The 22,922-nt window shown below is 46.1% G+C and overlaps 1 protein-coding gene across 5 annotated transcripts in view; it reads right to left on the bottom strand.

Moving 5' to 3' along the window:
- Positions 1-22,922, bottom strand: part of FLVCR2 (FLVCR choline and putative heme transporter 2) — a 347,527-nt gene that overhangs the window by 154,135 nt on the left and 170,470 nt on the right. For all 5 annotated transcript variants that reach the window (XM_069208452.1, XM_069208453.1, XM_069208454.1 and 2 more), the window contains exon 5: positions 19,239-19,342. In XM_069208452.1, the coding sequence (XP_069064553.1) occupies positions 19,239-19,342 (104 nt within the window). The remainder of the gene's footprint in view (positions 1-19,238; positions 19,343-22,922) is intronic.

Consider the following 22,922-nt stretch of genomic DNA (forward strand, 5'->3'; position numbering starts at 1 on the left):
ACGGTATTCCATGTCAACTATGCAATCCTTGTTCACTTTTTATGTTTTACTTCATCTTGCATTCCTTAAGAGAATTTGGTCTTTTGAATATGTGTTTTCTGTAGTGTTTCTTTTGTTAAAGCACCATATAAACTCATATTGTGCATACTCTAGACTGAGTCGCCTCTAACTGTGTTCAAATTGAGGGTGGTGTTTATGAAGGGGAACAACTGAGAACTCTGAAGTTGACTAAGAAAGCAGTGGAGTTTCTCACAGTGCCTGTCAGTGGGTCATAAAGATAAGCAGATGACATGCACATCCAATTATTGGCCTCTCTGCAGAGCACACAGAGCGATGGTCTCATATGAGCCAATTGCAATTTGGGAAGGTTTGAGGCATGCAAATGGAGGGCTTCAGAAAGATGGGTGGAGAAAACAGGCCTTAGTGGCTTAACAGTATGAGAGAATTGAGACAAAAGACGGGTGAAGGCAGGAACACAAGTGACAGTGACACCCTGAAGACCCCTAACATTCCAGAGTGTTTACGTCATTCTCATAGTTTCAGAAAATGAAACTGTTACACTTGTCATTATTCACAAGAATATTGTTGTTGTGGTTTATAAATCTGATATGCCTAAAAAGTACTGGCAATTCAATAAGTCTGGCTTGTTTTAGGCCAGACCTAATGCCTAACAAAAAAAGATAACAGAGGTGCACCCATATACTAGTCATGTCGCAAGCTGCAGTAAGTACAGGATTTTAGTTTACATGTTTAAAGTCATTACCTTAATTATATAGGGCACGCCTCTTGGAAAGGATTCCCTGTGCCACTTTTTCCAATCATCTTTTAGAGATTCCAACTGAGTCATTACTGAAAGCTGGGGACCTTTTCTGTTAATTTTATTTAATTTTCTAAGCCGTCTCGGACCCCCTGAGGAGGCTTCGCGGGCCCCCAGGGATTCCTGGACAACAGATGGGGAACCACAGCCCTACCCCCAGCGGCGCGTGATAAAAAGGCTTGTGCATGTCCATGTTGCTGTTGGCACGAGACGCTCACGAGTGTGCGCGAGGGGATGGGCGGGAGGCCTGCTGAGGGCTGCATGAAGGCCTAGGCCGGTGCACTGTCAGCGCTTTTACACGTAAGAGAGACGGCCACAACAAGGAAGGAGCAAAGGTCGAGTGTAGATAGCTGGGAGCAGCCCGTGGGAGGCAACAACCTTCGGTTATGCAACACACATGAGACTGTAAATTATTTAAAAATGGAACTGTAACTCGGCAGAAGTAAATTAACTTGCAAATATAACCTCTAGTGTAGCTGTAAACATGTTCGCTACCAAAAGAAGTTAATGATTTAGTAAAGGGACAGCTGTTCACACAGATCTGCATGAATAATTAAGAACAGTTAGGCCGGCACGCGGGCCTTTATATCGTCATAGCAGACGACGTACGGCGCTTGTATTTCTCTAACAATTCCATATTGGGCGCAGTAATTAAAATACGGTCCAACTGTTACATTTTGAAGTTGCATTGAGTTTCTCTTTGCAGCTGACACCAATTTCGCTCAATGAAGATATCGTTCTCCAGGCCTCCATGTGTTTTCTTGTATTTGGACGCACTGATTTTTTTCTATATCACAGAAATCCCGCTGAATCATTGAGCCTAGCAGTGTCTTGTTTTCACACACTGTTCTGGTTAACCTGTATCCTAGCCTGGTATTTTCTATTCCAATTCATCTTGCCAGTAACACTAGGGATAGAATCGACTGAGACGAGACTTCGTGTCCCTCGCACGACAAGCAACAATGCAATTCAAAAGAACCGCCTTTAGAAAGTGTGCGCCCAGTACTGCAGCCCTGTGCCCACCCCACAACCAGCACAGAAAATAGTCTATTGGGGCTTTGAGAATGCTCAAATAGTAACCCCACCCCTCAAACCTGTGTCTGATGCAAAGGGATTCTCATGAACAAACACAGTCAGTCAAACAGAAACTTGTATTCCGATGAATGTGGTAAAGCAGGAGGGAACGCACAAAAAGCATAATTGCACAACAAATAAAAAAATATAGCAACACACACACAAAAAGGTGCCTGCTAACACTTCTAAAAAGTCTTGCCTACCAGACAGACGTATTGTAAGGAAATGCCTCCTTGGCATGGTTGCCCCCTGACTTTTTGCCTTTGCTGATGCTATGTTTACAATTGAAAGTGTGCTGAGGCCTGCTAACCAGGCCCCAGCACCAGTGTTCTTTCCCTAACCTGTACTTTTGTATCCACAATTGGCAGACCCTGGCATCCAGATAAGTCCCTTGTAACTGGTACTTCTAGTACCAAGGGCCCTGATGCCAAGGAAGGTCTCTAAGGGCTGCAGCATGTCTTATGCCACCCTGGAGACCTCTCACTCAGCACAGACACACTGCTTGCCAGCTTGTGTGTGCTAGTGAGGACAAAACGAGTAAGTCGACATGGCACTCCCCTCAGGGTGCCATGCCAGCCTCTCACTGCCTATGCAGTATAGGTAAGACACCCCTCTAGCAGGCCTTACAGCCCTAAGGCAGGGTGCACTATACCATAGGTAAGGGTACCAGTGCATGAGCATGGTACCCCTACAGTGTCTAAACAAAACCTTAGAAATTGTAAGTGCAGGGTAGCCATAAGAGTATATGGTCTGGGAGTCTGTCAAACACGAACTCCACAGCACCATAATGGCTACACTGAAAACTGTAAAAATGCCTGATGCCAGTGTACATTTTATTGTAAAATACACCACAGAGGGCACCTTAGAGGTGCCCCCTGAAACTTAACCGACTGTCTGTGTAGGCTGACTAGTTCCAGCAGCCTGCCACACCAGAGACATGTTGCTGGCCCCATGGGGAGAGTGCCTTTGTCACTCTGAGGCCAGTAACAAAGCCTGCACTGGGTGGAGATGCTAACACCTCCCCCAGGCAGGAGCTGTGACACCTGGCGGTGAGCCTCAAAGGCTCACCCCTTTGTCACAGCCCAGCAGGGCACTCCAGCTTAGTGGAGTTGCCCGCCCCCTCCGGCCACGGCCCCCACTTTTGGCGGCAAGGCTGGAGGGAACAAAGAAAGCAACAAGGAGGAGTCACTGGCCAGTCAGGACAGCCCCTAAGGTGTCCTGAGCTGAGGTGACTCTGACTTTTAGAAATCCTCCATCTTGCAGATGGAGGATTCCCCCAATAGGGTTAGGATTGTGACCCCCTCCCCTTGGGAGGAGGCACAAAGAGGGTGTACCCACCCTCAGGGCTAGTAGCCATTGGCTACTAACCCCCCAGACCTAAACACGCCCTTAAATTTAGTATTTAAGGGCTACCCTGAACCCTAGAAAATTAGATTCCTGCAACCACAAGAAGAAGGACTGCCCAGCTGAAAACCCCTGCAGAGGAAGACCAGAAGACAACAACTGCCTTGGCTCCAGAAACTCACCGGCCTGTCTCCTGCCTTCCAAGGAACTCTGCTCCAGCGACGCCTTCCAAAGGGACCAGCGACCTCTGAATCCTCTGAGGACTGCCCTGCTTCGACGACGACAAGAAACTCCCGAGGACAGCGGACCTGCTCCAAAAAGACTGCAACTTTGTCTCAAGAAGCAGCTTTAAAGAACCCTGCAACTCCCCGCAAGAAGCGTGAGACTTGCAACACTGCACCCGGCGACCCCGACTCGGCTGGTGGAGAACCAACACCTCAGGGAGGACCCCCGGACTACTCTACGACTGTGAGTACCAAAACCTGTCCCCCCTGAGTCCCCACAGCGCCGCCTGCAGAGGGAATCCCGAGGCTTCCCCTGACCGCGACTCTCTGAAACCTAAGTCCCGACGCCTGGAAAAGACCCTGCACCCGCAGCCCCCAGGACCTGAAGGACCGGACTTTCACTGGAGAAGTGACCCCCAGGAGTCCCTCTCCCGTGCCCAAGTGGAGGTTTCCCCGAGGAAGCCCCCCCTTGCCTGCCTGCAGCGCTGAAGAGATCCCTTGATCTCTCGTTGACTAACATTGCAAACCCGACGCTGGTTTCTACACTGCACCCGGCCGCCCACGCGCTGCTGAGGGTGAAATTTCTGTGTGGGCTTGTGTCCCCCCCGGTGCCCTACAAAACCCCCCTGGTCTGCCCTCCGAAGACGCGGGTACTTACCTGCAAGCAGACCGGAACCGGGGCACCCCCTTCTCTCCATTATAGCCTATGCGTTTTGGGCACCACTTTGAACTCTGCACCTGACCGGCCCTGAGCTGCTGGTGTGGTAACTTTGGGGTTGCTCTGAACCCCCAACGGTGGGCTACCTTGGACCAAGAACTGAACCCTGTAAGTGTCTTACTTACCTGGTAAAACTAACAAAAACTTACCTCCCCCAGGAACTGTGAAAATTGCACTAAGTGTCCACTTTTAAAGTAGCTATTTGTGAATAACTTGAAAAGTATACATGCAATTGAAATGATTCAAAGTTCCTAATGTACTTACCTGCAATACCTTTCAAACAAGATATTACATGTTAAATTTGAACCTGTGGTTCTTAAAATAAACTAAGAAAATATATTTTTCTATAACAAAACCTATTGGCTGGATTTGTCTCTGAGTGTGTGTACCTCATTTATTGTCTATGTGTATGTACAACAAATGCTTAACACTACTCCTTGGATAAGCCTACTGCTCGACCACACTACCACAAAATAGAGCATTAGGATTATCTATTTTTACCACTATTTTACCTCTAAGGGGAACCCTTGGACTCTGTGCATGCTATTCCTTACTTTGAAATAGCACATACAGAGCCAACGTCCTACATTGGTGGATCAGCGGTGGGGTACAAGACTTTGCATTTGCTGGACTACTCAGCCAATACCTGATCACACGACAAATTCCAAAATTGTCATTAGAAATTGATTTTTGCAATTTGAAAAGTTCTCTAAATTCTTAAAAGACCTGCTAGGGCCTTGTGTTAGATCCTGTTTAGCATTTCTTTTAGAGTTTAAAAGTTTGTAAAAGTTTGAATTAGATTCTAGAACCAGTTTTAGATTCTTAAAAAGTATTCCAACTTTTAGAAGCAAAATGTCTAGCACAGATGTGGCTGTGGTGGAACTCGACACCACACCTTACCTCCATCTACAGATGAGAGAGCTAAGGTCACTCTGTAAACTAAAGAAAATAACCATAGGCCCCAAACCTACCAAAATACAGCTCCAGGAGCTTTTGGCAGAGTTTGAAAAGGCCAACCCCTCTGAGGGTGGCAACTCAGAGGAAGAGGATAGTGAATTGGAGGAAGATTCCCCCCTACCAGTCCTATCTAGGGAGGACAGGGCCTCTCAAGCCCTGACTCCAAAAATACTAGTCAGAGATACTGGCTCCCTCACAGGAGGGACCAGCAACTCTGAAATCACTGAGGATAACCCCAGTGAAGAGGACATCCAGTTAGCCAGGATGGCCAAAAGATTGGCTTTGGAAAGACAGATCCTAGCCATAGAGAGGGAAAGACAAGAGATGGGCCTAGGACCCATCAATGGTGGCAGCAACATAAATAGGGTCAGAAATTCTCCTGACATGTTGAAAATCCCTAAAGGGATTGTAACTAAATATGAAGATGGTGATGACATCACCAAATGGTTCACAGCTTTTGAGAGGGCTTGTGTAACCAGAAAAGTGAACAGATCTCACTGGGGTGCTCTCCTTTGGGAAATGTTCACAGGAAAGTGTAGGGATAGACTCCTCACACTCTCTGGAAAAGATGCAGAATCTTATGACCTCATGAAGGGTACCCTGATTGAGGGCTTTGGATTCTCCACTGAGGAGTATAGGATTAGATTCAGGGGGGCTCAAAAATCCTCGAGCCAGACCTGGGTTGACTTTGTAGACTACTCAGTAAAAACACTAGATGGTTGGATTCAAGGCAGTGGTGTAAGTAATTATGATGGGCTGTACAATTTATTTGTGAAAGAACACCTGTTAAGTAATTGTTTCAATGATAAACTGCATCAGCATCTGGTAGACCAGGGACCAATTTCTCCCCAAGAATTGGGAAAGAAGGCGGACCATTGGGTCAAGACAAGGGTGTCCAAAACTTCCACAGGGGGTGACCAAAAGAAAGGGGTCACAAAACCTCCCCAGGGGAAAGGTGGTGAGACAGCCAAAACTAAAAATAGTAAAGAGTCTTCTACAGGCCCCCAAAAACCTGCACAGGAGGGTGGGCCCAGAGCCTCTTCACAAAACAATCCTGGGTACAAGGGTAAAAACTTTGATCCCAAAAAGGCCTGGTGTCGAAACTGTAGTCAGTCTGGACACCAAACTGGAGACAAGGCCTGTCCCAAGAAAAGTTCCACTCCCAACTCCAATCCAGGTAACACTGGAATGGCTAGTCTCCAAGTGGGATCAACAGTGTGCCCAGAGCAAATCAGGGTCCACACTGAAGCTACTCTAGTCTCTGAGGGTGGGGTGGATTTAGCCACACTAGCTGCCTGGCCTCCTAACATGCAAAAATACAGGCAGCAGCTCTTTATTAATGGGACAAGTGTAGAGGGCCTGAGGGATACAGGTGCCAGTGTCACCATGGTGACAGAGAAACTGGTTTCCCCTGGCCAATACCTGACTGGAAAAACTTATACAGTCACCAATGCTGACAATCAAACTAAAGCACATCCCATGGCAATGGTAACTTTAGAATGGGGAGGGGTCAATGGCCTGAAACAGGTGGTGGTCTCCTCAAACATCCCAGTAGACTGTCTGCTTGGAAATGACCTGGAGTCCTCAGCATGGGCTGAGGTAGAACTAAAAACCCATGCAGCCATGCTGGGTATCCCTGAACTGGTGTGTGTAAAAACAAGAGCACAATGCAAGGCACAGGGTGAAAAAGTAGAGCTGGAGTCTGGAAGAAAGGCCCAGCCTACCAAGAGAAAAGGAAAGTCAGTTGGGAAACCAACTGCAACACAGTCAGAAAAAGAGAACCTCTCTTCTCAGGAAGAAGTTCTGCCCTCTGAGGGAACTGAGCCTTTGGAGCTTGAACCTTATCAGGTTGAGCTCTTAGGCCCAGGGGGACCCTCAAGGGAGGAGCTGTGTAAGGGACAAGAAACCTGTCCCTCTCTTGAAGGCCTTAGGCAGCAAGCTGCTGAAGAGTCCAAGGGCAAGAAAAATGGAACACATAGGGTCTATTGGGAAGATGGACTCCTGTACACTGAGGCCAGAGACCCCAAACCTGGTGCCACTAGGAGAGTGGTAGTGCCTCAGTCGTTCAGAGAGTTTATTCTGACCTTAGCCCATGATATTCCCCTTGCTGGGCATTTGGGACAAACCAAGACGTGGGAGAGGTTAGTCAACCACTTCTACTGGCCCAATATGTCCCAGAAGGTTAAGGAGTTTTGCCTCTCCTGCCCCACCTGTCAATCCAGTGGTAAGACAGGTGGGCACCCAAAGGCCCCCCTCATTCCACTTCCAGTGGTGGGGGTCCCCTTTGAAAGAGTGGGTGTGGACATAGTTGGTCCACTGGAACCTCCCACAGCCTCAGGAAATATGTACATCCTAGTAGTAGTGGATCATGCTACTAGGTATCCTGAAGCTATTCCCCTTAGGTCGACTACGGCCCCTGCAGTAGCCAAGGCCCTCATTGGTATCTTTACCAGAGTGGGTTTCCCTAAGGAGGTGGTGTCTGACAGAGGTACCAACTTCATGTCAGCATACCTAAAACACATGTGGAATGAGTGTGGAGTGACTTATAAATTCACTACACCATACCATCCACAAACTAATGGCTTAGTTGAGAGATTCAACAAGACATTAAAAGGCATGATCATGGGGCTCCCAGAAAAGCTCAAAAGGAGATGGGATGTCCTCTTGCCATGTCTGCTTTTCGCTTACAGAGAGGTGCCACAGAAGGGAGTAGGATTCTCACCCTTTGAACTTCTGTTTGGCCACCCTGTAAGGGGACCACTTGCTCTTGTTAAAGAAGGCTGGGAGAGACCTCTTCATGAGCCTAAACAAGACATAGTGGACTATGTACTTGGCCTTCGCTCTAGAATGGCAGAGTACATGGAAAAGGCAACCAAAAACCTTGAGGCCAGCCAACAGCTCCAGAAGTTTTGGTATGACCAAAAGGCTGCACTGGTTGAGTTCCAACCAGGGCAGAAAGTCTGGGTTCTGGAGCCTGTGGCTCCCAGGGCACTCCAGGACAAATGGAGTGGCCCTTACCCAGTGCTAGAAAGGAAGAGTCAGGTCACCTACCTGGTGGACCTGGGCACAAGCAGGAGCCCCAAGAGGGTGATCCATGTGAACCGCCTTAAGCTCTTCCACGACAGGGCTGATGTGAATCTGTTGATGGTAACAGATGAGGATCAGGAGGCAGAGAGTGAACCTCTCCCTGATCTTCTGTCATCAGACCCAAAAGATGGCACAGTAGATGGAGTGATCTACACAGACACCCTCTCTGGCCAACAGCAAGCTGATTGTAGGAGAGTCCTACAACAGTTTCCTGAACTCTTCTCCTTAACCACTGGTCAGACACACCTGTGTACCCATGATGTGGACACAGGAGACAGCATGCCTGTCAAAAACAAAATCTTTAGACAGTCTGACCATGTTAAGGAAAGCATCAAGGTGGAAGTCCACAAGATGCTGGAATTGGGAGTAATTGAGCGCTCTGACAGCCCCTGGGCTAGCCCAGTGGTCTTAGTCCCCAAACCTCACACCAAAGATGGAAAGAAAGAGATGAGGTTTTGTGTGGACTACAGAGGGCTCAATTTTGTCACCAAGACAGATGCTCATCCAATTCCAAGAGCTGATGAGCTCATAGATAAATTAGGTGCTGCCAAATTCTTAAGTACCTTTGACTTGACAGCAGGGTACTGGCAAATAAAAATGGCACCTGGAGCAAAAGAGAAAACAGCATTCTCCACACCTGATGGGCATTATCAGTTTACTGTTATGCCCTTTGGTTTAAAGAATGCCCCTGCCACCTTCCAAAGGTTGGTGAATCAAGTCCTTGCTGGCTTGGAGTCCTTTAGCACAGCTTATCTTGATGATATTGCTGTCTTTAGCTCCACCTGGCAGGATCACCTGGTCCACCTGAAGAAGGTTTTGAAGGCTCTGCAATCTGCAGGCCTCTCTATCAAGGCATCCAAATGCCAGATAGGGCAGGGAACTGTGGTTTACTTGGGACACCTTGTAGGTGGAGGCCAAGTTCAGCCACTCCAACCCAAGATCCAGACTATTCTGGACTGGGTAGCTCCAAAAACCCAGACTCAAGTCAGGGCATTCCTTGGCTTGACTGGGTATTACAGGAGGTTTGTGAAGGGATATGGATCCATTGTGACAGCCCTCACTGAACTCACCTCCAAGAAAATGCCCAAGAAAGTGAACTGGACTGTGGAATGCCAACAGGCCTTTGACACCCTGAAACAAGCAATGTGCTCAGCACCAGTTCTAAAAGCTCCAGATTATTCTAAGCAGTTCATTGTGCAGACTGATGCCTCTGAACATGGGATAGGGGCAGTTTTGTCCCAAACAAATGATGATGGCCTTGACCAGCCTGTTGCTTTCATTAGCAGGAGGTTACTCCCCAGGGAGCAGCGTTGGAGTGCCATTGAGAGGGAGGCCTTTGCTGTGGTTTGGTCCCTGAAGAAGCTGAGACCATACCTCTTTGGGACTCACTTCCTAGTTCAAACTGACCACAGACCTCTCAAATGGCTGATGCAAATGAAAGGTGAAAATCCTAAACTGTTGAGGTGGTCCATCTCCCTACAGGGAATGGACTTTATAGTGGAACACAGACCTGGGACTGCCCATGCCAATGCAGATGGCCTTTCCAGGTTCTTCCACTTAGAAAATGAAGACTCTCTTGGGAAAGGTTAGTCTCATCCTCTTTCGTTTGGGGGGGGGGTTGTGTAAGGAAATGCCTCCTTGGCATGGTTGCCCCCTGACTTTTTGCCTTTGCTGATGCTATGTTTACAATTGAAAGTGTGCTGAGGCCTGCTAACCAGGCCCCAGCACCAGTGTTCTTTCCCTAACCTGTACTTTTGTATCCACAATTGGCAGACCCTGGCATCCAGATAAGTCCCTTGTAACTGGTACTTCTAGTACCAAGGGCCCTGATGCCAAGGAAGGTCTCTAAGGGCTGCAGCATGTCTTATGCCACCCTGGAGACCTCTCACTCAGCACAGACACACTGCTTGCCAGCTTGTGTGTGCTAGTGAGGACAAAACGAGTAAGTCGACATGGCACTCCCCTCAGGGTGCCATGCCAGCCTCTCACTGCCTATGCAGTATAGGTAAGACACCCCTCTAGCAGGCCTTACAGCCCTAAGGCAGGGTGCACTATACCATAGGTAAGGGTACCAGTGCATGAGCATGGTACCCCTACAGTGTCTAAACAAAACCTTAGAAATTGTAAGTGCAGGGTAGCCATAAGAGTATATGGTCTGGGAGTCTGTCAAACACGAACTCCACAGCACCATAATGGCTACACTGAAAACTGGGAAGTTTGGTATCAAACTTCTCAGCACAATAAATGCACACTGATGCCAGTGTACATTTTATTGTAAAATACACCACAGAGGGCACCTTAGAGGTGCCCCCTGAAACTTAACCGACTGTCTGTGTAGGCTGACTAGTTCCAGCAGCCTGCCACACCAGAGACATGTTGCTGGCCCCATGGGGAGAGTGCCTTTGTCACTCTGAGGCCAGTAACAAAGCCTGCACTGGGTGGAGATGCTAACACCTCCCCCAGGCAGGAGCTGTGACACCTGGCGGTGAGCCTCAAAGGCTCACCCCTTTGTCACAGCCCAGCAGGGCACTCCAGCTTAGTGGAGTTGCCCGCCCCCTCCGGCCACGGCCCCCACTTTTGGCGGCAAGGCTGGAGGGAACAAAGAAAGCAACAAGGAGGAGTCACTGGCCAGTCAGGACAGCCCCTAAGGTGTCCTGAGCTGAGGTGACTCTGACTTTTAGAAATCCTCCATCTTGCAGATGGAGGATTCCCCCAATAGGGTTAGGATTGTGACCCCCTCCCCTTGGGAGGAGGCACAAAGAGGGTGTACCCACCCTCAGGGCTAGTAGCCATTGGCTACTAACCCCCCAGACCTAAACACGCCCTTAAATTTAGTATTTAAGGGCTACCCTGAACCCTAGAAAATTAGATTCCTGCAACCACAAGAAGAAGGACTGCCCAGCTGAAAACCCCTGCAGAGGAAGACCAGAAGACAACAACTGCCTTGGCTCCAGAAACTCACCGGCCTGTCTCCTGCCTTCCAAGGAACTCTGCTCCAGCGACGCCTTCCAAAGGGACCAGCGACCTCTGAATCCTCTGAGGACTGCCCTGCTTCGACGACGACAAGAAACTCCCGAGGACAGCGGACCTGCTCCAAAAAGACTGCAACTTTGTCTCAAGAAGCAGCTTTAAAGAACCCTGCAACTCCCCGCAAGAAGCGTGAGACTTGCAACACTGCACCCGGCGACCCCGACTCGGCTGGTGGAGAACCAACACCTCAGGGAGGACCCCCGGACTACTCTACGACTGTGAGTACCAAAACCTGTCCCCCCTGAGCCCCCACAGCGCCGCCTGCAGAGGGAATCCCGAGGCTTCCCCTGACCGCGACTCTCTGAAACCTAAGTCCCGACGCCTGGAAAAGACCCTGCACCCGCAGCCCCCAGGACCTGAAGGACCGGACTTTCACTGGAGAAGTGACCCCCAGGAGTCCCTCTCCCGTGCCCAAGTGGAGGTTTCCCCGAGGAAGCCCCCCCTTGCCTGCCTGCAGCGCTGAAGAGATCCCTTGATCTCTCGTTGACTAACATTGCAAACCCGACGCTGGTTTCTACACTGCACCCGGCCGCCCACGCGCTGCTGAGGGTGAAATTTCTGTGTGGGCTTGTGTCCCCCCCGGTGCCCTACAAAACCCCCCTGGTCTGCCCTCCGAAGACGCGGGTACTTACCTGCAAGCAGACCGGAACCGGGGCACCCCCTTCTCTCCATTATAGCCTATGCGTTTTGGGCACCACTTTGAACTCTGCACCTGACCGGCCCTGAGCTGCTGGTGTGGTAACTTTGGGGTTGCTCTGAACCCCCAACGGTGGGCTACCTTGGACCAAGAACTGAACCCTGTAAGTGTCTTACTTACCTGGTAAAACTAACAAAAACTTACCTCCCCCAGGAACTGTGAAAATTGCACTAAGTGTCCACTTTTAAAGTAGCTATTTGTGAATAACTTGAAAAGTATACATGCAATTGAAATGATTCAAAGTTCCTAATGTACTTACCTGCAATACCTTTCAAACAAGATATTACATGTTAAATTTGAACCTGTGGTTCTTAAAATAAACTAAGAAAAGATATTTTTCTATAACAAAACCTATTGGCTGGATTTGTCTCTGAGTGTGTGTACCTCATTTATTGTCTATGTGTATGTACAACAAATGCTTAACACTACTCCTTGGATAAGCCTACTGCTCGACCACACTACCACAAAATAGAGCATTAGTATTATCTATTTTTACCACTATTTTACCTCTAAGGGGAACCCTTGGACTCTGTGCATGCTATTCCTTACTTTGAAATAGCACATACAGAGCCAACGTCCTACACGTATCATGGTCTTACTAATACCTTACAGTATGTTTAGATTCCACTCCTTGATTTGTATTCATTACCTTTATTGTCACTCATTTGTTTCTTCTTTTTCAATGGCTTGTCTTGTCTCACCTTGCTCAGCCTGTATTTGTCACACTGGCAAAGCCAACAGGTCAACACAGCATGACCTATTGGTTTTGCCAATGTTTGTCATAACCTGGCACAAAAACTTGTGGCGGAGGCTTATGCCATGGAGGCAGCACACAGTCACGTGATTAGGCCAGGGCCAGACTCGGAGCCCAAAGCAACCCATGCAAAAGATTTCATACAAGTCCACACTATGTCAAGCAAGTATAATAAGCGTACCTGCTGCTCTGCTGAGAATTTGAGGGCATTCATGGGTGAAGCATAGGAGTGTTTTCATGGATGCTCATAACAACAAGAAGCCATCAGAGTGCACATCAGCTAAACTGCAAACTCTGCCGGACACCGCTGCAGGAGATTACTTGACCCGGTCTCACAGGCCCAGCCTTTGGTCACCCTGGTGCAGTGCAGATCCATAGCGGGCAACTCTTACAACCCCGGGAGCTGAACTGGCCTGCTAGCTTAGATTAACCTGGAAGCCAGACCCACTACAAATTCGTGCTGTCTCTAAGTGTATTGCTCTTTTGTGAATAATTAGAGGAATTAACTTTAGCAATGACAAGGCAGCCTTATGTTAAATTATTCAAATTCTGCTGGATTGGAGCTTTACATGATTTAATGACAGATCAGCCACCTCCTGGCTTGAGTTGCACAGGTCAGCGGAGAGCACTACGGACACTGAAAATATCAAATCTATATTCTAACACTAGTCCAAAAAAGGGAAAGTTCAACTCTTCCTCATATAGTCCAGGAGGCTTACTTACTATTCTAATACCACTCCTGGAATATTTTGGGGAAAGTTAAAAATTATTCAAGTGTTTTACAAAAGCGTAAACAGCAATAATTTTGTAGTGCAGAAAGTGCTGCAATGCCAATAGAGTTCGCCCATGCAAAAACTGCGTTGATTGTTTTTTACATGTTGCACAGCAGTTGAGCTGCTGTGCAACATGGCTTAACGTAAAATGGAAAAAACGATATGATGCGGTCAGTGCTGCCTGTTTCTGTGTTTTTTTAAAGTTTTTTTTAAAACTTCAAGCCACATTGAACAGCAGGTCAACCGCTGTGCAACATGTAAAACAGTGACGAAGCCAATCAATTTTGCAAGGCAAAACCTATTGGATTTGCTAATTTGCAGTGAAGAAGAACTACAAAAAGACATGGGGTGTGGGGGAGGAGAGAGGGAGCAATAAGAAAGGACTGTGGGAGGAGGTTGGTAAGCAAACAGGATGGACCTGTGAGAAGCAACAGCAGAAGCACCAATAATGGTCAATGAAAGAGGCTGGGGTGGCAAAAGCAAGACAGGGGAGCAAGGCACAACTGCAAAGACATCCACTCTTGAAGAGGGCATGTCCAATTTTTTTTTTTTTAATTGCCTCCATGGACCTGGAGGTGCCTGCCGCCAGTGGAAGGACACTGGCCACAGGCATGAAACTGTACTTGGTCCAAGCTCCATGTCAGACTCAACACAAGCCCTGCGAGGAAGCAGGTAGGAGCAGGAGGCGCTAACGAATCAATCAATAAAACAAAAGCAACGTAGGAGCTAACCAATGGTAAGTACTGGCTAGTAACGGGCAGATTCTAAGCCCTGTTTAAGTTTTTCTTTTGTTCACAAGAGATTTCGCAAGCACAAGCACTGTGTAGGTGACACGTAAAAACTAGGCACAGTGGGCTCAAATGGGGCTTCTAGGCCTCCAGGTCCACCCCCCACCTCACCCACTCCCCCCCCTTTCCCTCACCACCAACTCTGTCATCCACAGGGGTAGGTGTTTTTGTGCCATCCTATCTGGACTACTTCCATTCCATCTCCATCTACTTGGAGCTCCCTGTGAAAGTAGTCAAACTACAAAATACGCCACCACGGTCATGTGTTTACATCTGGGAAGGCTTTTCACTGGTTTCCAATCAAGTAACACATACAGTTCAAAACGTTTTGCAGGGTGCATCAACCCTACTATTGCACTGGACCTGTATTTTTACAAATCCTTAACCACATATATTCCTGGCAGGGGCCCAAGATCGGAAAACCAGTCATGGTTCTCACTTCAACCATGCCTGGTGCAGCAGGAGTTCCTTTAGTCCTGGGTCCCCCAATTCTGGCTTGCACCCCTCGAACTTTGGGCAGTTTCAAAAAAATCTGAAACCTTTCCTGATTTGCTGAATACCTCCCCCAGTGAGCTGCTTTTTAGTATCCCTAGGGCTAAGACGCCCTCAAGCAAACATGCTCTTTAGATAAGTCATATGAAGATTCATCCCACTTGGGGGGCCTATCATTTAAGCAACAACTATCAATTAAATGGATTGGAGATGATGAGATAGCACAGTGAGTTAATGCAAGTGGTGCAGAACAAGGTGTTCAACCAGCATCCTATAGATTCAAAGTCCTACCATTCTCTATAGGAAGAGGTTCGGGGGGTGCTAATGCCACCAGGCCTAAGGAGCAAAGTGTGATTTCAGCCCTTTGCCATAATTATGGTGGCTTTGACTGTAAAGAATTAGCGTATGTATTGTGACAGGTCCCTTAAAGAGGTGGGGCTGGTATGTTGTCTCATGAAATAGGTCTGTGTTTTTCTCTACACTGCAGGCAGTTGCTTTTGGGGAGCAGCCATGTATGGGTGACGTTTGGTACAGACAAGGTATGAAGCAGCGTGGTGGGACGAGTCTGCTGGCCCTGTTATTTAACCTAGACGTAAAGCAACTGGCAGGGTCCGTGCTTGGAGAGCCCTGGAACAGCCTGTTTAGGTTTTAATGCATTTCAACTCGTCTTCCATAAACATAATCTGATGTGCTTGTCCTGTTTGAAGTAACGCCAGGCGATTACTCTCCTTGACATGCTTTTAGCAGTGTGATCCTGCTTTATTATAACCTTGTTTGCACCCTGATAAAAGCACAGCGCTTTGAATCAGTTTACCATTTTACAAAATCTGTGCTTGTTTAGTGGGACCAGTTCACTTTCAATGTATTTACCATGTTACAAAGTCTCTGCTAGTGTACTGGGACCTGTCCACTTTCAATGCATTTACCATTTTACAAAGTGTGTGCTAGTATAGTGGGACCAGTCCACCTTGAATGCATTTGCGGATACGGAGCAGAACAGATAGGGAGCAGAACACGAGCAGAAAACTTACAAACAAGTCGAAGCAAAAGAAAAAAGTAGTGCGTCCACACAAACGTATATGGGCGATTGTGCAATAATTCATGTAACAGGGTCAGTCTTCAGGACGGGAACAAAACAGCCAAAAGGTGGGACAAAAGTAAAGCATTTACCAAAGAAACCAAAGAAATTTTGAAAGGCAGGCCACGGAACGAATTAAACTGGTGGGTGTGTGTTGAGTGTGGGGCAAGCCCAGAGATGAAGATTACTGCACGTCGATACACAGTGCATGCACACTGCCTATGTTCCACCTAATAAAAAGTACAGTAGAAGCTGTGTTTAATTTCTGCAGTTGTCACTTCATGCCATTCCACTAGTGGCTTAGCAGTAATCAAGAGGCATTTAAGGGCTACGGGAAGGACAAGGGTTCAACTGAAGGTGTCAGGAAGGGAAAATGGAGTGTCAAAACGTGCGTGATGACACTTCTGCTATCCCTGCGTAATGCAATGGATACATGACTATAGGCGAAATGGAATCACCATTACATGCGGAGATCCTATACCCATGTCATCAGCCATGCACCGCAACAAACGCAGTAAGTCAACAAATCAAGGATTACAATAGTCACAAACAAGATATACACCTATGTACACACAGCAATGGGTAGGAGTAGGGTATGTGAAGCAGTTCTCTTTCATTCTTAGTGCTTGTATCAAAGCACTAGTGTGTACTGTGTCACTAAAGGCACCACAGGCACCACTTCGAACCAAGAAACTAAGATGAAGAGATCACTCCTTGTCACAAACGATCAACCAGTAATGTTGAAGTCAAAAGGCATATTCTTTTCCTGTCAGATCCTTCAGGTTGGCCTGGCCTAATGCACCTGGAACCAAGACAGCAGAAGGAGGAAGAATGCCTGTGAACTTAAAGATCTGTGACTCATAAGTACTATACACTTAATGGTAGCAACGGAGTCCATAACTATCACATTTCTTTAGTATGTGAGATAATTAATCTGTCCTGTTCTGTGTGAGGCAGCATAAATGAGAAGGCAATGCAATTCTAGAAGTCCAACAGCAAGTGCAAGTGGCCAAGGCCAATATTACAGCTTTAGACTGGCTCACAGTAAATCCAAGCAGAAGTTTGCTGGAATTATTCAATTTTAATGGTTGTAAACACTCGTCTGATTCGTCTTGCCTTGCACAGATCAATGCTCTAGTCAACTGATTCTTTGTGCTGGTCAATCTTCGTACCCCCACAGGCTAACCAGAGCATGAAGGAAGTGACCAGCCCACAAAAAACACCCACGGAAAGTATAGCATTTATCTCTAGTACAGACTATTGCATTGTCCTGCCACTCTGCTTTGGCTCCAAAAGAGTCCTAATTCCTCAACACAGTCCGGGGAACAGTTTTTCTTTTGTTAACAGTGTACTCATGTTACGTCTATCGACTATGACCTTGAACTTCAGGAATTAAATCATGCTTTCAACTGCCAAAATATATGTGAATGCTTTCATATATGGGGTATAATATTCTTTTTTTGCACAACTTTGTCTCCATTATACCTGCCATTTGTTATATCCAGTCGTTTGCGTATCTGCAATGCCACACTCTCCATACTATGTGGGAACCCACCTCAAGATTACGCAACATTAAAAACCATGCAAGAAATTGAAATAGAGCATCTCTTCTGTGAATTAATAACCTGGAAACCTAATAAGCATCCCAGTATAATACACAACCCGACCATAGCCTGCTTTCCTCCATAATGATTCACCAATAAGATACTCACCCCAACTTAGTGACACTTTAGCTGGAGAAGACAGTGCGAGAATTGACAGAGCATAGGACTCGCACAACAGCACCTGTCACGCCAAACCAGATCTTTGTATTTTCCTGAATGGCCCAAAGTTTTTCAGCCAGTCGGAGAGTGAATCATTCACATATCCCAAGGAATATGCAAATTATTTATTTATAGTGGGTACCAGACCAAAGTGGGCAAGAGTACTTTACAGAGATCTACAAGAGGATAGTATAAGGAATGAGTGACAAAGCATATATACCTCTATGGAGCACAGCTGTAAAGATGTAGTAGATAACTGACAGAAGCATACATCAATACAGATAGAAAGCCATCACCGCACCATGCCCGCTGCTACGACTATGAGACTAGGCATCACTTAAGCATTAAGGTAGACACACTATCAGTTAGTGGTAATGTTGCAATAGGAGATCTTTCCACTCATTTTTGAATGGTTCATAGTCGGGTTGGATCTAATTGTTTGTGTGCAGGGGGGGGGGGAGGTGGAGTTCCATACTTAGGGTGCAGATCTTGGGAAAGCTCAATTAAGTGCACATTTTTTCTTGAAAATTAGGCTTTAAAGAAGGGTGGTTTCTGAGGCTCAATGTAAGCAAGTTCGCTCTGAGGTAAATAGTTTCTCGGCAGAGCATTTTGATATCACATGGTGAAGTTCTTTATTTTCAATGCACATCAGCTTTAATATCCTCCTGGCTTCAACCTGCAACTATTTAAGAGAGGTCAGGCTCATGCTGGTGCAGTTAAATATCCTGGTCCTAGATATTAACCATGCAGTAGCATGGAAAGTAGCATTTAAAGGCACCAGAATGAGTTTGGGGGAGCTAGACAGTAGTGTCTAATTTTTCTGTGCACTGTATATGCATGGAAAGACAAGTTTAGGGTCTGAAGGTGTCTGTGGCTCAATCTGGCTGCTACCACTGATGGGGCCCAAAAAGTAACAGCACTGGCCTTATGGCAAAGAGAAGGCAGCAGCGGAAGCTCAGGTTTAATTTGATCTCTCGGCACAAAAGGCCAAAGGTCTATGGTGGTGAGGGTATAATCCTGCAGGTTAGCCAGGTGGACCTTGGTGCAGCCCGGGGTACAACGGGCGTTTGTTTCCTTTCCTACTCTACAAAGCAGCCATAAGCATTCTGCTATGCCTAGGTTTACATGTAATTAAATTAAGTGGCTGGAGATTGGAACACATGCTTTACTCCAGAGTAGGCAGCTTGCCTTGCTGGACAATGTCCTAGAAGGTGTTAAGGAGGGAATGGTGTGATTTTAACAAGTTGCTCTTCTCTGGACCATGTCCTAAAAGGATTGAGCATGGAATGGTGTGATTTTAACAAGTTGCTCTTCTCCAGACCATGTCCTAAAAGGTGTTAAGGAGGGAATGGTGTGATTTTAACAAGTTGCTCTTCTCTGGACCATGTCCTAAAAGGTGTTGAGCATGGAATGGTGTGATTTTAACAAGTTGCTCTTCCCTTTCCCAATGACACTCAGGTGCAACCACTTTAGCCTTTGGTGGTCAGTGCTGGTCAGAAATGTGATGTTCTGGAGCTAAAGGGGCTTGGGTGCTAGAAGGAGGGGGTACTCCAGAGGAATCTTGGGGAGCTGAGTATTGGTGGAGCTGAACACAGTAGGAAAAACAGAATTGGAGAACAAAGAGCAATAATTTGCCACTTACTTGTATGTTTTGGTTTTATCCAGCCAGAATCCACAGAGCAGAGCACCCAGCATCCCGGACACAGTGATTGTCAGACCGATCCTACCGGCATTCACCTCCTCGCCCTGGAGGGAAAGAACAGGAGACTTGAAACCAGTGAATAATGCAATCCTATGAGCGCAATGGGAGTACTCCACATCTGTCAACTGAATCCCACTTCTAGACATGTCACCGCAAGAAATCCTAACTCACCTGCAGTGGGCATCGGATTCTGCCATTTGTATGCTTCAGGTTTTCATACAGAAGATGACATTTTAAATATACTTCTCAACCCCTATAAAGTCAGCTATTCAAAATATATTATTTCAGGAGCGACTGGGAGAACGTGCATTCCCTTTTCTGGATATCCACATACATCCAGCCCATCTGGACACATGCTGGAAACAGCTGCCCTAGTATCTTTGTGGAAAGATGAGCATGCTGACACCCAAACGAGTGAAGAACAAAAAAAAAAAAAAAAAAAAAAAAAAACTTGTTTTGAAAAAAAGGTCACATTATGAGCACAGAATTTCTTTTAGCAGAACACAACAGCCAAAAATGTTCTGCATCATCATGTACATTTTCTCCCTGTATAAAAATCCGACAAAGTTAGCTTCACTGTGATAAATGTATTAATAATCTTCATACTGCGTACATTTGTGGAACCAGGAGTTATTTTCAGAACTAGTTTGGCTGAGACAATCAGGAAATATATCTTACAAAGTGATTGCAGCTACAACTTAAAAGAGTGCAATGATGTTCTAATTAAATATAAGTACCTTTATATAAAATGTATCTTTTGATGAGTGGCAAGCATTCATTTTAACTTCAGAACACACAGGGAGTGAGGTGGAGGGAAAACCAAAGCACACCCTCCACAATTAAATAATCAGAAAGCCACAACAGAGTGCGAAGGAAAAACAAGATAGGCCTATTTAAGCCTATGCCAGGACAACTGCCCAATTGGGTACTGGGGATTTCCCTTACGAAATACCAGTTTTATTGAAAGAAGAATCCTCCTCAACTATATGTGGCATGCTTCATCATCAGCAACCTCTCCCCACTCTGGTACGATGGTACCACCGGAGCGGACTCAACCTCAAGGTAGAGGGAGTTCTTAGATCAAACCGTTCTGGACAAGAAGGGATCCCGGTCACTTAAAAAAAAAATGGATGTAAACTCAGGTTATCACCTTTATTAATGGGTACCGCCACGGGTGGCTCCTCTATTAGGGGTGGGAGCCCCTGGCTGGGCGCTCCCAGCCAATTGTGATGCTGCTCTAAGCAGCCTCAGGATTGGCCGCAGGGCAGGCTGGGGGTCTGTGCCTGCAGCGACGGAGACGGTAAGGTAAGTGCAGGGAGAGTAGCCTTCAATGGCACCAGAATGAGTTTGGGGATGCCGGACCATACTGTCTATTTTTTCTGTCCACTGTATATGCATGGACAGATAGGTTTAGGATCTGAAAGTGTCTGTGGCTCAGTCTGGCTGCTACCACTGATGGGGCCCAAAAGGAATAGAACTGGCCTTATGGCAAAGAAATGTCGGTAGTGGAAGCTCAAGTTTCATTTAATCTCTAGGCACAAAAGGCCAAAATTCTATGATGGTGAGCGTATCTCAGCCAATCGTGACGTTGCTCTGAGCAGCGTTCGGATTGGCCGCAGGGCAGGCTGGGAGCCTACGGAGGTACAGAGCAATGCGCGGGGTTAAGGTGTTTTTTTATTGCATAGACTTAAGTAGCTCTATCCAGTTTTGCCTTCGCACTCTGTTGTGACTTTCCAATCATTCATTTTTACCCATTGAATCAATTCAGTTAGTAAAGATGGAATCTGATGATGACATAAATCATTTAAATGAGAACAGAACAGATGGATAAAATCGAAAGGTTTTAATCTGGGGTGGTTTCAAGGTGTTCACGTTATAATGGTTTATTTAAGAGGAAAGTGGCAAAAAGTCATAATCCATAATTTATGTGAAAGTTTGATTTTCCAGCTTCATACCCATTGCCAATATTAAGAGGAGTCTCTGAAGAGTTTAAAGTGGCTACTAAAATGGTCAGCACTATGAACTCTTAGGTAAACAAAGCCTTTTCTTGAGCTGTGAACAGCAATCCATCCTCTCTGCAAAGCCTCCTGGTGAGCCAAGTTCTGCCTAGTCTGGCATTTATTAACTGATAACGGGGTAAGATTCTGGGTGGTGGCGGCGGGGGGTTAAACTTGGAGGAGGTACTGTTAAAATAGAACATTAGCTGACAGCAAAATAAAAACAACCAGGGTCTTTCTCTAGTATTTCAGATTTTGCATCTCCTTACCAAGTCTCCCTTTTTAGGTTGGAGCCTTCAAAACAGCGCAGCTGTCTGGTTGCAGAAAGACTTTTTAGGGACACTCTGAAAGTTTCCCTGGGAATGCATTTGGCCCTTTGCTTACCACTGGCTTTGTGGTGTGTAATTTACATTTGCTTCCTTTATATTTGTTGGCTTTATTTGTTTTAGGCTGTTGAGCATGTCATTGTCCTTCCCGTGGAGCCTGTTTACCACCTCTCTGACTCACTTCTTGCATTTTTCCACAAGTTCTTGCTTTCTTAAACAGGCCTTTAAATTTTGTTTTTATCTTGTCACATATGCTGTGCATTCAAAGACAGAGGTCAAATGTCAGGCTTAGTAATTCGAAAGAACTTAGGGCCAGATGTATCAAAGCTTTTTGTATTCGCAAACGGTGCGAATGCCCGTTTGCGAATGCAAAAAGCCATTTCAGAATGTATCAAAGACATTCTGAATGCAATTTTAAGGAATCGCTAAAATAGCGATTCCTTAAAATTGCGACCCTGTTTAGAGACTCTCTAAATAAGAAATCGCAAATACGGATTCCTTATTTGCGATTTCTAAAGCATATGTAAGAAGGAATTCCTTAATGCGAATTGGGCATTAAGGAATCGCTATTACCACCAAGTTGAACTTGGTGGTAACCATGTGCAAATTTAAAAAATGCATTTAAAATGAATTTTTAAAATTTACATGTAAAGTACACATGCCCTTTTGGCATGTGTGCACCTTACATGTTGTAAAAAAATGTTTTGGGGTGCAGCAGAGGGGGCCCTAGGCCCCCAGCACCATGGACTTTGCATTTCCCTAAATTGCGAATTCCAGTTAAGAATTCGCAATTTGGGACATGCAAAATATTCGCATATATAGGCCGACAGGCCCATAGATGCGAATGGGGGCTGTTTCGCAATTTACAATTCGGTAATAGCATTTGCGATTTTTTTTAAAATCGCTATTACCGATTCGCAAATGTGATACATTGCATTTTGCGAATCAGAAATAGCGATTTCTTAAAAATCGCTATTTCCGATTCGCAAAATGCATTCTTGATATATCTGGCCCTTGGTGTTTACTTTTCTTTCTCGGACTTCAAAGTGAGAGGATTTATGCTGCAATCTTGCTTGGTACTCTGGGTGGAAAATAAATGTTTTTTTCTAGAACACAACAACATTTAAATGACTGTAAATTAACTGTGAAAGTATTTCAGAACAGATTGGAATTAGGAAAACACAAATGCAGCACATTTTTTTGCAATGCTGAAGTGCAGTGGAAACAAATATTTTAATATGATCAAAACAAAGCAGTACAATAGACTATGCCATCCCCACACATTATCTTTTGTGGGCTGT

The sequence above is a fragment of the Pleurodeles waltl genome, chromosome 9 (assembly GCF_031143425.1).
Source record: "Pleurodeles waltl isolate 20211129_DDA chromosome 9, aPleWal1.hap1.20221129, whole genome shotgun sequence".
Classification (NCBI taxonomy): Eukaryota; Metazoa; Chordata; class Amphibia; order Caudata; family Salamandridae; genus Pleurodeles; species Pleurodeles waltl.